The sequence below is a fragment of the Theropithecus gelada genome, chromosome 15, assembly GCF_003255815.1.
Source record: "Theropithecus gelada isolate Dixy chromosome 15, Tgel_1.0, whole genome shotgun sequence".
In the NCBI taxonomy this organism is placed as follows: domain Eukaryota; kingdom Metazoa; phylum Chordata; class Mammalia; order Primates; family Cercopithecidae; genus Theropithecus; species Theropithecus gelada.
In genome coordinates, this window is record NC_037683.1 from 39,611,187 (window position 1) to 39,625,067 (window position 13,881).

The 13,881-nt window shown below is 34.8% G+C and overlaps 1 protein-coding gene across 2 annotated transcripts; it reads left to right on the forward strand.

The window, feature by feature from the left end:
* Positions 1-118: 118 nt before the first annotated feature.
* MRPL50 (mitochondrial ribosomal protein L50) lies at positions 119-9,372 on the forward strand. Of its 2 annotated transcripts, XM_025360729.1 has the most exons (3): positions 213-315; positions 7,834-8,107; positions 9,199-9,372. In XM_025360729.1, exons 1-3 carry the CDS (start codon positions 224-226, stop codon positions 9,238-9,240), a joined length of 408 nt encoding a protein of 135 aa, XP_025216514.1. In that variant the 5' UTR covers positions 213-223; the 3' UTR covers positions 9,241-9,372. The 2 variants fall into 2 exon arrangements, with proteins under 2 accessions (XP_025216513.1, XP_025216514.1); XM_025360728.1 differs by lacking the exon at positions 9,199-9,372 and having other exon boundaries at positions 119-315; positions 7,834-8,729.
* The last annotated feature ends 4,509 nt before the right edge of the window (positions 9,373-13,881 follow it).

The window sequence follows — 13,881 nt, forward strand, 5'->3', positions numbered from 1 at the left end:
TCCCGGGGCCCCCCTCAACTACATCTCCCGTCATGCTCGGAAAGAGCGCCGCGGTCCAGGCGCCGCCAGCAACAGCTACGGGACTACATTTCCCAGCGTACACAGCGGGAGGAAGCCTACAGGAAAACGAAAGCTCTTGCCACTGGGATTATATCCGATTGGTTGGTCTGGGCACGTCACTGCTGGCTGAGGGCTGCGCTCAGGCCCGTGGATCTCATCGAAGATGGCGGCGAGATATCTGTCCGGTATTACCAGGCGAGTCTTCCTGTGGACAGTCTCAGGGACACCACGTAGAGAATTTTGGTCTCGATTCAGGTAAAGCTGAAGGGTGGACGGTGGGTCACGTTCAAGGAAAGTTAAGGAGGATGAGGGACGAATTCAAAAGAGGGTGTTAACGCTATCGTGGTCCCGCGCCTGATCAGAGCAAGAACAAGGAGGTACGGTTAGGGTCCCGAGTTGAGAAGCACTCATTGAGTGGTGGGACCCAGTCTCTTCCCCTCTCGGCCTTAGTTTTCTCATCTTATAACGGAAATACTACCCCCTTTCCCTTTCACTTCACTCATTCATTTATTGAGCAAATAGAATTAACCTCGTGTGCGAGACACTGAGCGTGTTGCCTGAAAGCACATGAAAGCGCTTAGTAAACTAAACTCATTGGCCGGCTGTGTTTCTTCACAAGCAAGGTTCAGTAATGAAGTACCGCCTCCTCATTTTGTTTGTTCATTCATTCAGTAATTCAACAGATTTCTCAGGACCAGCATTACTCTAAGCGCCTAGGAGACAGCAGGAAAAACAAAATCCCTTCTCATCCTCGAGGTACTCCAACATATGAGGAAACAGGCCCACAGGAGGGAAGTGATTTTCCCAAAGTCACAAAGCAAGTTAATTGCAAAGCTGGATGTAGAACATAGGTCTCCTAACTCCCCATCTACTGCTTTTTCCGCTGCACGGCTGCACCGTGTGTAATAGTTTGAAGGTAAATCTAATTTGACTTAGATAGTGTTTAGGAAATCAAAACGTATGGTATTGACCCTAAGGAACAATGTATGCCCTCTTAGGTTTCAAACAAAAACTACTACAATTAGGAAATATTTTTTTCATCAGTTCATATATTAGCTTTCCCTCTTCTTTGGTTAATAGTTGTTATTATCTCTAAAATATCTTCCAAGTTTGTTTTATTCATTCACTCAACAAATATTTTTTAGATTGTTTACTATAGCCAGGCTATATCTTAAGTGTTACAAGAATACAGTGGTTACTAAAACAGACCAAATTTTTGTTCTCTTTGGGCCAATGTTCTAATGGAGGAAGAAATGAACAAATGTGTAATGTAATTTCAGGAAGTGGTAAATTATGAAGAAAACTAGAGGAAATAAGAGATTACTGAGAATGATGATTATATTTTCTTTACTATTTTAAAAAATTTATATATTTAAGGTATACAACTTGATGTTGATTATTAGTCAAGCTAATTATCATATTCATCTCTTTACATACTTTTTTGTTTTGTTTTGTTTTAGAGAAAGGAGTTCTCACTGTGTTGCCCAGGCTGGTCTTGAACTCCTGGGCTTAATCTTCCCGCCTCAGCCTCCCAAATTGCTGGGATTACAGGGGTGAACCACCATGCCTGGCCAGTTAGAATTTTTGTGTGTGTGGTGAAAACACTTTAAAGAGTTTTCTCTCAGAAGATTTCAAGTATACAGTACAGTATTATTAATGGTCATCACCATGGTGTACGTTAGATCTCTGGAACTTACTCATTCTACATAATTTAAATTTTATCTTTGTCCAACATCTCTCCATTTCCACCACCCCTGCGAACCATCATCCTACTCTCTGTTTCTGTGAATTTGACTTTTTTTTTTGTTTTGGAGATGGAGTCTCGCTCTGTCTCCAGGCTGGACTGCAGTGGCGCCAGCTGAGCTCACTGCAACTTCTGCCTCCCAGGTTCAAACGATTCTCCTGCCTTAGCCTCCCGAGTAACGGGGACTATAGGCACCCGCCACCACACCCAGCTAATTTTTGTATTTTTACAAAAATGGTTTCTCCATGTTGGCCAGGATGGTCTCGATCTCTTGACCTCATGATCCACCTACCTCAGCCTCCCAAAGTGCTTGCTGGGATTACAGGCATGAGCCACCACGCCCGGCCTAATTTGACTTTTTTAGATACTACATATAAACGAGATCATGTGGTATTTTTCTGTCTGGCTTATTTCTCGTAGCATAATATTTTCTAGGTTTATCCATGTGTTACATATATCCTTTTTTAAGGCTGAATAAAATGCCATTTTATGTGTGTGTATGTATGCACACACATAATATATACATATATTCATAGACACATACATATATACACACAATGGCATTTTATTCAGCCTTAAATATTGTGTATGTATGTGTGTATACATATATACACACATGCTGCAATGAAGATGAGAGTGCAGATATCTCTTTGAGGTGCTGCTTTCATTTCCTTTGGATATATACCCAGTGGTAAGATCGCTAGATCTTAGGATAGTTAGGATAGTTCTGTTTATAACTTTTTGAGGAACCTCAATTTGGTTTTTTATAATGGTTCTGCCAATTTTCATTCCCATCAGCAGTATATAAGGGTGCCTTTTTTTCCATGTCCTTACCGCACTTGTCTTTTTGGTAATGACCATCCTAATGGGTATGAGGTGATGTTTATTTGTAATTTTTTTTTAATGTTTATGGATACATAATAATTGTGCATATTTATGGGGTACACATGATATTTTGATGCAAGCATACAATATGTAATGGCCAAATGTGAATAGTTGACATATCCATCAAGTTATTTATTTGTTTTGGGAGCATTCTAAATCTTCACTTCTAGCTATTTTGAAATATAAATAAATTATTACTAACTATAGTCACCCAATTGTGAAATCAAACACTAGAACTTACTCTTTCTAGCTGTATTTCTCTTCTCTAACTGTGTTCCCCTTTTTAACTGTATTTCTAACCAATCTGTCTTCATACCCCACCTCCTCACTACCCTTCCCAGCCTCTGGTAACCATCAATTTATTACTACCTCCATGAGGTCATTTTTTTTTTTTTGGTTCACACATAGAAGTGAGAATGTGCGATATCTGTCTGTCTGCACCTGGCTTATTTCACTTAACAGTATCCTCCAATTTCATCCATGTTACTGCAAGTGACAGGATTTCATCCTTTTTTAATGGCTGAATAATATTCCATTGAGTATATGTACAGTTTTTTTTAATATCTATTCATCCATTGGTAGAAACTTAGTTTGATTCCATATCTTGGCTATTGTGAATAATGCTGTAATAAACATGGAGTGCAGATATCTCTGTCAGACTGATTAACTTTCTTTTGGACGTATACCAAGCAGTGGGATTGCTGGATCATATGGTAATTCTGTTTTTCGTTTTTTGGGGAAATTTCCATACTTTTCTCCATAGCAGTTGTGCTAATTTACATTACCACCAATAGTGTACTAGTATTCCACTTTCTCCATATCCTTGCCAGCATTTGTTATTTTTTGTCTTTTAAATAATAGTCATTTTAACTGAGGTGAGATGATACCTCATTGTGGTTTTGAGTTGCATTTCCCTGATGATTAGAGATCTTTTTTTTATATACCTGTTGGTCTTTTGTATATCTTCTTTGAGAAATACGTATTCAGATCTTTTGCTATTTTTAAATCAGTTTTTGTTGTTGTTGTTGTTATTGAGTTGTTTGGGTTCCTTATATATTCTGGTTATTAATCCCTTGTCAGATAGTTTGCCAATTTTTCTCCTATCCTCTAGGTTGTCTGTTCACTTCGTTTATTGTTGCCTTTGCTATACACAAGCTTTTTAGCTTGATGTAATCCCATTTGTTGATTTTTGTTCTTGTTGCCTGTGCTTTTGAGGTCTTACTCAAAAGGTCATTGCCTAGACCAAAGTCCTGAAGCATCTCCCCAATGTTTTCTTCTACACAGAAGCTTTTTAGTTTAGTGTAATCCCATTTGTCTACTTTTGTTCTTGTTGCCTGTGCTTTTGCGGTCTTACTCAAGAGGTCGTTGCCCAGACCAATGTCCTGAAACATCTCCCCAATGTTTTCTTCTAGTAGTGTTATAGTTTTGTAACTGCCCAGTGGGTTCACTTTGCCTAGACAGAGCTGATGTATCAAGGCAGAGAAATTGCAGTGGAGAAAGTAATTCACACAGAGTCGGCTGTGCAGGACACTGGACTTTTATTATTAGTCAAATCTGTCTCCCTGAAAACTCAGGGATCAGAGGTTTTAAAGATAATTTGGCAGGTGGGGGCCCCGGAAATGGGGAGTGTTGATTGGTTGGGTTGGAAATGAAATCACAGGGGGACTAAGTGAGTTCTTGCCAACTTATGTTCCTGGGTGGGATCACAGAACTGGTTGAGCCAGATTACCGGCTTCGGTGGTGTCAGCTAATCCATTGAGTGCAGGGTCTGCAAAATATCTCAAGCACTGACCTTGGATTTTACAATAGCAGTGTTATCCCCAGGAGCAATTTGGGGAGGATCAGACTCTTGCAGCTGGAGTCTGTATGACCCGTAACCATAATTTCTAATCTTGTAGCTAATTTGTTAGTCCTACAAAAGCAAACTGGTTCCTGGGCAAGAAGAAGGTCTTTTCAGAAAAAGGCTATTATCAATTTTGTTTCGGAGTCAAACCATAAACTGAATTCCTTCCCACGGTTAGTTTGGCCTATGTCCAGGAATGAACAAGGACAGCTTAAAGGTTAGAAGCAAGGTGGAGCCAGTTAGGTGCGATTTTTTTTTTTCTTAGCATTACTTTGGCTATTCAAGGCATTTTGTGGTTTCATACTAATCTTAGGATTTTTTTTCTATTTCTGTGAAGAACATCATTGGTATTTTGATAAAGATTACATTGACAGTATATTGCTTTGAGTAGCATAAGCATTTCAACAACATTAATTCTCCCAATCCATGAACATGGAGTATCTCCATTTTTTGTGTGTCCCCTTCAATTTTTTTCATCAGTGTTTTATAGTTTTTATTGTAGAGACCTTTTACTTCTTTGTTGAAGTCTATTCCTAGATTTTTGTGTGTGTGTGTGTGGCTATTGTTAATGGAATTGATTTCTTGATTTCTTTTTCAGATTGTTTACTATTGGCATATGGAAATGCTACTGATTTTGTATCTTGATTTTTGTATTCTGAAACTTTACTGAATTTATTATTTCTAAGAGCTTTTTGGTGGATATTTAGGTTTTTCTAAATATACATATATCAAGATATATAAGATTATATATCTTACATATGATATGTAAGATCATATATCAAATAAGAACAATTTGACTTCTTTTCAATTTTGATGTACTTTATTTCTTTCTCTTATCTAATTGCTGTGGCTAGGACTTCAAGTTCTGTTTTGAATACAAGTGATGAAAGTGAGCATCCTTGTCTTATTCAAGATCTTAGAGGAAAGGCTTTCAGTTTTTTCCCATTCAATGGTGCTAGCTTGTTTTGTGTCCTTGTTTGGTGGGTTTGTCATGCATGACTTTTATTATGTTGAAGTATGTTCCTTCAGTATCCAGTTTATTGACAGTTTTTATCATGAAAGGATGTTGAATTCTATGAAATGCTTTTTCAGCATCTATTGAAATGATCACATGATTCTTGTTCTTGATTCTGTCAATGTGATGTATCGAGTTTGTTGATTTGCATATGTTGAACCATTCTTGCATTCTGGGATGAATGTTGAGGATTTTTGCATCTGTGCTCATCAGGAATATTGACCTGTAGTTTTCCTTTTTTATTTTGTCTTTGTCTGGTTTTGGTATCAGGGTAATGCTGGTCTTGTAGAATGTGTTTTCCTTTTTTATTTTGTCTTTGTCTGGTTTTGGCATCGGGGTAATGCTAGCCTTGTAGAATGTGTTTGGAAGTATTGTCTCCTCTTCAGTGTTTTGGAATAGCTTTGGTAGAATTCTTATTGGTTGGCATTAGTTCTTCTTTAAATGCTTGGTGGAGTTCAGTAGTGAAGCCATCAAGTCTTAAGCTTTTCTTTGATGGGAGACTTTTATTACAGCTTCTATCTCATTATTTCTGTTGGGTTTTCTATTTCTTCATGATTCAGTCCTGCTAAGTTGTCTGTGCCTAGGAATTAATCCATCTCTTCTAGGTTTTCCAATCTATTGGTGTATAGTTGCTTGTAATAATCTCTAATTAGCCTTTAAATTTTTGTGATATCAGTGTAATCTCCTTTTTTGCTTCTAATTTTATTTATTTGTGTCTTTTCTCTGTTTTTCTTATTCTAGATAAAGATTTGTTGATTTTAATTTTTCAATAAACCAACTTTTTAATTCATTGATCTTTTTAATTGCTTTTTTTAGTCTATTTCATTTGTTTCTACACTGATCTTATTTCTCTCCTTCTACTAATTTTGGGCTTGGTTTGTCTTTTTCTAATTTAAGGTGCATCTTTAGATTGTTTATTTGAAATTTTTCTTTTTTCATGTAGGTGTTTATTACTATAAGCTTCCCTCTTATTACTGCTTTTGCTGTATCACATAGATTTTGATGTGTTGTGTTTTCATTTTTATTGCTTCAAGACATTTTAAAATTTCCTTCCTAATTTCATCATTGACTCCTTGGTCATTTGGGAGCATGTTATTTTTTATGTAGTTGTATAGTTTCCAGAGTTCTTGTTATTGATGTCTAGTGCTATTTCATTGTTGTTAGAAAAGTCCTTGATATGATTTTGAGTTTTATGAGTTTGTTAAAACTTGTTTTGTGTTCTAAGATACAGTCTACCCTGGAGAATGTACCATGTACTCATGAGAAGACTATGTATTCTGCAGCAGTTGGGTGAAATGTTCTCTAAGTGTCAAGTCCATTTGGTGTAGAATTTAATTCCAGTGTTTCTTCATTGATTTTGTCTGGATGATCTATTATTGAGAGTGGGTGTTGAAATCCACAACTATTAATGTATTGTAGTCTATCTCTTCCTTTAGATTTATTAATATTTGTGTTATATGTTTAGGTTCTCCAATATTGGTTGCATATATATTTATAATTGTTATATGCGTTTGCTGAATTGACTCTTTATGATTATGTAATGACCTTCTTAATCTCTTTTATAGTTTTTCACTTGAAATTTATTTTATCTGATGTAAGTGTAGCTACTCCTGTTCTTTTTGGTTTCTGTTTGCATGGAATATCTTTTTCCATCTCTTCACTTTCTGTGAAGTAGAATATAAGTAAAATTAAAAGTCAGGTAGGATGTGATGCACTCTGAGAGCAGTATAAAGTGCTGAAGAGATCACATGAAATTACAATTACATTTGATTCTGGAAATTACGTAAAGCCTCTTGGAAGAGAACAATTTTATCCTAAGACTTACAGAATAAGCAAGATTTACATAGGTGAAGATAAAAGACAGACATTTTAAGATATAACTTGAGCCAACACATTGTGTCAGGAAAGTGGGAGTCTGCTTGGGACACAGGATATAGAGTATCACATGGAGTATATGTAGGTAATCAGTGAAAGGTAAGACCAGAAAGGTAGATTGAGGTGGGATCTTGGAGGATGGGGTATCCCAGACAGAATGATTTACCTTACTTTTTCACCTATTCTTAGGAATTCTTACAGTATGTAAAATATATACTTAGTTTTTTTCTGTCTCTCCCAAGTCAGTTCAACTATGAACGTTCTAAGGGCAGGGGCCTATCATATTCTTTACTACTCTCCACGGTCCCCAGCGGTAGTCAGTGTGCCATTGTTGATTTTGATTGGTAGGCAAGATTTAGTCTGGTGTTCGTCAACTTCATTAATAGATTTGTGTGTTTTTGATCATTCCAGAAAAGAGAAAGAGCCAGTGGTTGCTGAGACAGTAGAAGAGAAAAAGGAACCTATCCTAGTGTGTCCACCCTTACGAAGCCAAGCATACACACCACCTGAAGATCTCCAGAGTCGTTTGGAATCTTACGTTAAAGAAGTTTTTGGTTCATCTCTTCCTAGTAATTGGCAAGACATCTCCCTGGAAGATAGTCGTCTAAAGTTCAATCTTTTGGCACATTTAGCTGATGACTTGGGTCATGTAGTCCCTAACTCCAGACTCCACCAGATGTGCAGGGTTAGAGATGTTCTTGATTTCTATAATGTCCCTATTCAAGACAGATCTAAATTTGATGAACTCAGTGCCAGTAATCTGCCTCCAAATTTGAAAATCACTTGGAGTTACTAAGCAATTTGGAAGAGAAACACATCAAAATCATTGTTTTTCCCTGAGCAAGAGGGCTGCTCATTAGACCTTTTGATACTTTACCATGTGAAATACTACCAGAACTGTTCTCTAAACCCACTTTTTCTGTAGAGGAATGTATCATCTTTTTTTTTCTCATATTATGAATGGACAAGTAATGGACTTTCTGTTTTCATATTTGCTGAAACCATTTTTTAAATGAAATTAGGTAATTATTAATTTATGAAAAGTTTTGAGAGGGCACTGTCATTAACTTGGGTTTAAGACAGGAGGACATTGCAAGTTCACACCCTTCATAGGCATAAAGTAGTTGCAAGAAAATATTTTCCTCCTGTTAGGATTCATATCTAAGATAGAGTTATTATGCATTGCCCATATACAAATAAACTTTTATTAGATAGATACCTATAAAAGAAACATAAAAGTATGTTATGTATTACTGACAGTTCTAGATTAATTTCTTTTAGAATTAAAGTAGATTTGTTAAAGTGTATTGTGTGTTGTAAATTTTTTAAGTGAAATTTGCTGGTATTCTGCCTTGCCATTTCTTTCCAGTAAGTATAACTTTGAAAAAATTAGAATATGTGCCAGCTATTGAGTGCTGTGACTCTTCCTCATAAGAGATGTGCCAGATTCTATATCTAATTGCGTATTCTCTTCAGAGGAGATGATGCTGATTTTAAACCTTTTTTTCTATAACTTAAAAAGTGGTGTTGAGTATTGACTAGAGTGGCAAGTCTTTGTATTTTAATGGACTTAATTTGTGGAAATTACTTAAATAGGTTATCAGATAGTTCTGAATGACAAAGTTGTCAAATTCAGGATTATTGTTTTCAACCTTTAGATATGGCTGGAGAGTAATGAGACAGAAAGAATGTCTTATATTGTTTTGACTGCTGACAATTCCTAAAGAAAAGTGATAGAAAGGTTTTTAACAAAAGAAATTGCATTCTCTTTCCCAGGGTGACTCCTTTGAAGAGGGCAAAATTCAGTTGGGAATATAAATTCTGGAATCTTCATTAAGAAAATTAGTTGACAGTATAGACATTCCCTACAAATATCATCCGCAGGCACTTCATTCAAGAACTTCAGGTGTCAGAATGCCTGGAGCTCTGGAGCTTAGACATTAGAGTTGACCCCTTGATATCCCTTGGGGATTGGTTCCAGGACACCTACTTGGATACCAAAGTCCACAGATGCCCAAGCCCCTTGTATGAAATGATGTAGTATTTGCATATTATGTATGCACATCCTCCCATATACTTTAAATCATCTTTAGATTACTTATAATACTGAATACAATGCAAATAGTATTTACAATTGTGAATACAATGTAAATAGTTATGTAAATACGTAAATTGTGAATACAATGTAGTTATGTAAATATGTAAATTTTAAAGTTATGTAAATATGTAGCTATGTAAATAGCTATATAAATAGTATTTACAATTGTGAATACAATGTAAATAGCTATGTAAATAGTGAATACAATGTAAATAGCTGTGTAAATAGTTGTTATGCTGATTATTTAGGGAATAATCAGAAGGAAAAAAGTATACATATTCAGCATATTCAGTACAGATGTAGTCATCTTCTCCTCCCCTCCCCCGAACATTTTTGATCCACAATTGGTTGAATCCACAGATGGGGAACACACAGATACAGAAGACCTACTGTATGTCCTTCTGCTTCTGCTGTGTAAAAGATTCAGCAAGGAATCATTGAAATTTTATGTACAGGATTTCATTATCTCATTTTCTATACAATTTTTCCTTCTGATCCAGAGACACAGAAAAACAAAGGGCAAGATGGAAATAAGGGATGAGGAGGTCTATATGGAAAAACAGTTACAACTGGAGAGGTAACTGCAAAAACCAAGCAGCTTCATGTGATTGCTAGGACAGAAGAAATTTCTCCTTTGTAGCCTAAAGCAATATTCTGAAAATGTAATGTGCATATTAATCATTTGGGATCTTTTATTTATTCATTTTTTCATGTGGGGATCTTTTAAAAATGCAAATTCTGATTTGGTAAGTCTGGAGTAGGTCCTGAGCTTCTGCATGCTTCAAAAGCTGATTATGTTTTGAGAACATGGATCTAGGTGCTAGTAATGAGGTGGGAGACAAGTACTGCCACCTGAAACAACAGCCCTGGTAAATTTAGCCAACAAGGTGGGTAAACACATCCCAACAGGGAAGGTAAGCTGCATGTCCATCAGTACCTCTAGAGGGCATCACTGGTTTATAGTTCAATACAGTGACTATGTCAGAATAATGGCCTTTAGTTTTCCTGAAAGATTAAATTAGGCTTGCTGACTTGTTTAATGAGATAATCAAACATATATTGTAATTTTAAAGGGTGTACATTTTTAAAAATTTAATGATTTTTACATTAAAAAGGTATCAGTTAACTAATTTTACGTAGTTGGAACTTCTGTAAGCTTAGTAGGTATGCTTACATAAAGCCTGCTAATAGAGATTCAGACTCAATAGAATGGTTTTACATATGTAATATATGTTTTAAACAGCATAAAATAGACTCCTCCCTCTCTTAACGTGTCATTTTTCTGATTACAAAAGTAGCACATTGTTTTTAGAAAATTTGGGAATAAAAAAGCAAAAACAAGAATGAGAAAACAAACCTATTTTGCTGCTCATAATTACCTAACATTTTGGTATATTTTCAAATGAAAAAAAATTTTTTCCTGTATTTTACAATTACTATGGCATCATGCTGCCCTTCACATTAGAAGCATTTCCCCATATTTTTAAATAGACAATAACAAATTTGATTAATAGCATATTATTGTGTAATTAGATGTCATGCAATTATTTAACCAATATTCAATTGGCTATTTAAATTGTTCCCAGTGTTTTGCTTTTCTGTTCTTTCTAATCTTGCTTTTCTAGTTCTTAGAGAATTGGTCTGCCATAAATCTTTCTACTCAGAAGTAGAAGCTACTTGAATTTCTTGACCCTAAACCTAGGAATGAACAATTCGGTCCTGCTTCTTTGATTCATAATCCCATTAGCACATATTCTGTGAATCCTAAAACACAAAGTGACAAGGACCTTGAAATTTTCACTAGGTTGTTTCACAGTGCAAAAATCCTAAAGCTTTTACTTAAAAGGTTTCCAAATTTAAAAATAGTCAGTAACCTCTGATCCCATAGAATTCTAAAGTTAATCTTAGCTGTACAGTAACAGACTGGAGCAACCATCAGAGTTCTGCTTTCCGTCATGAAATACCAAATTCAAAATATGTAACACTGATGTAACAATAATATACTATCCATATTCAAATTTCACCAATGCCCTGTAATGGCCTTTATAACAATTTCACCTCCAATCTAGGATCCAATCCTGGTTTATTTAGTTAGTCATTATTATGTTTCTTGGTCTCATTTATTCTTCAGTAAATTTTTTCAAGTAATTGATTTCATATGTTACCAAATTAGCATAAAATTGTTCATAATATTCCCTAATTAGTGTCAACTGGATCTATAATAACAAGCCCACTTTCATTTTGAGTTGTTATTTGTGTCCTATCTTGTTTTTATTTAATCCGTCTAGGTTGTAGTTTATCCGTTTTTTAGCTTTGCCTTCCTTAAAAATTATATTATTATTCATCATTCAGTTTGAAATATTTCCTAATTTCCAGTGTGATTTCTTTTTGACTCATGACTTATTATCTATATATATATATATATACACACACATATATAAAAATGTTTGATTTTCAAATATTTGGGAGTTTTCTAGATAGCTTACTGTTATTAATTTCTAATTTCATTGAGAATATATGATTTCAGTATTTTTACATATATCAAGATTTTATGGTCTAACTTATGGCCTATCTTGTTGAACATGTCATGTACATTTGAAGTTGTTAAGGCGATTAGGGTAAGGTCATTATAGTGTTCAAATCTATGCCTTTACTGATTTTTTTCAAGTTTTCTACCAATTGTTAAAAGAGGGATTTAAACACCTCCACTCATGGTTATGAAATTGTCTATTTTTCCTATTTTTTTTCCTGTCAATTTTTGCCCCATATATCTTGAAATCCATTATTTGGATTTATGATTTTTATGACCTTGTCATATAGATATATGATATTTATAATCTTTCATTACTACTTTAGGTTTCTTATGCTTACTGTTGCATGGTATGTATTTTTTTCATTTACTTACTTGCATTCCGTTAATGTAAACTACATTAATAATTTTTCACCACAATCCAGACTCTCAGTAATCCTTTCCTTGCTTTTGTTTAAATATTTACTCCGAAAGTGTGGCCTATAGTTTTAGTTCAGCAAACATAAATTTGTAAGATTTATTTATGTGTATTTATGACTAGTTTCTAACAACATTATGTTTATAAGATTCATCCAGGTTATTGCATGTCGTTGTAATTCATTTATTTTTATTCTCTAGAAGAGGAATTGCTGGGTCAAAAGTTATTCATATTGTCACATTTATTAGACATTGTCAAATTGCTTTCTGAAGTGGTGGTACCAATTTATATTCCCTTAGTATGGCTTCAGTCTGAGTGATTTGCTTACTAACTAACTCTTGTTTTTGGAATTTTTAATTTTTGCCAACCTTATAGGTATGAAATATACCCCATGATTTTAATTTGCATTTCTTTGATAATAAATGAGTTAAGCCTTTTCCCATATACTTATGCTTGTGTCTCATTGTTAAGTACCTGTTTAAGACTTTTTCTCATATTCACCTGAGATTTTTAGACATTACATTTTTAGGAATATTTTATGTATCCTAGTTAATAATTCTTAATCAATTGTATCTGCAGCATAAGTCTTGCAAGGTAGTAGCTTGTAGTTTTCAAGTATTTTATGGAGTATTTGGCTGATCAGACTTCCTTAAAATTAAGTTGAATTTACCAGTAGTTTCCTTTAAGTTCGTACTTTTTAAATGCTCTTATCATCTCAAAAAAGATCCAAAACTTTTATAGAGATAGTCCTTTTATTGTCGTGTAAAATCCTACTAACACTCCATTCTATAGCTATTTCAAGAAACTGTGTGAATTAGTTGAGGATTAGTAGGAGATTTGGTGCTCCCCAAATTCTGAAAGTGGGGCTTGAGTATTTTATTACTCATTACTGTGATCACATTTGTATTTTTCAGCTTTTGTTGTCTCAGGAAAGAAAACATTTGCAAATGCAGATCCCTTCAGAAGTTACCTTGAGTATTTTATTGCAGAAGAAAAATATGCCCTAATGGTACCAATAGGGGTCAAACAACTTCTATAAAGAAAATTACTAAAATATGTGAGTAAAATATAGTGGCAATCCCTAAGAGGGGGGGATTTAGAGAGAACAGAAAATGAAGAGGGAAAATAGTGATACATTTATTGGGTTCAATAACTGTTAAAAATTAATAGGAAACTAGAGCAAGAGATAGGTGGTAACCTAGCACTTAAGTTAGCTCTGTTATACTTCCAAAGGCATATTTGAGGTTTTGGCCTTCTGGGCAACTTTTGGGAGAGTGTCTGTCATTTTTCTTTTACTGCTGGTAAAGAAGACTCAAGAGGAAGAATCCAGGTACTTTGTATTTTAATCAGGACTATTTCTTTTGGGTCGATTGGAAATAAGTTAAAATCTCAGCTCTTGAATTAAATCAGTTT

Bases quoted from the DNA above. Each gene is read 5' to 3' on its own strand.
- MRPL50 (XM_025360728.1), top strand. From the start codon at position 224: ATGGCGGCGAGATATCTGTCCGGTATTACCAGGCGAGTCTTCCTGTGG. The intron at 316-7,833 runs GTAAAGCTGAAG...TGATCATTCCAG, and splicing joins GAATTTTGGTCTCGATTCAG to AAAAGAGAAAGAGCCAGTGG.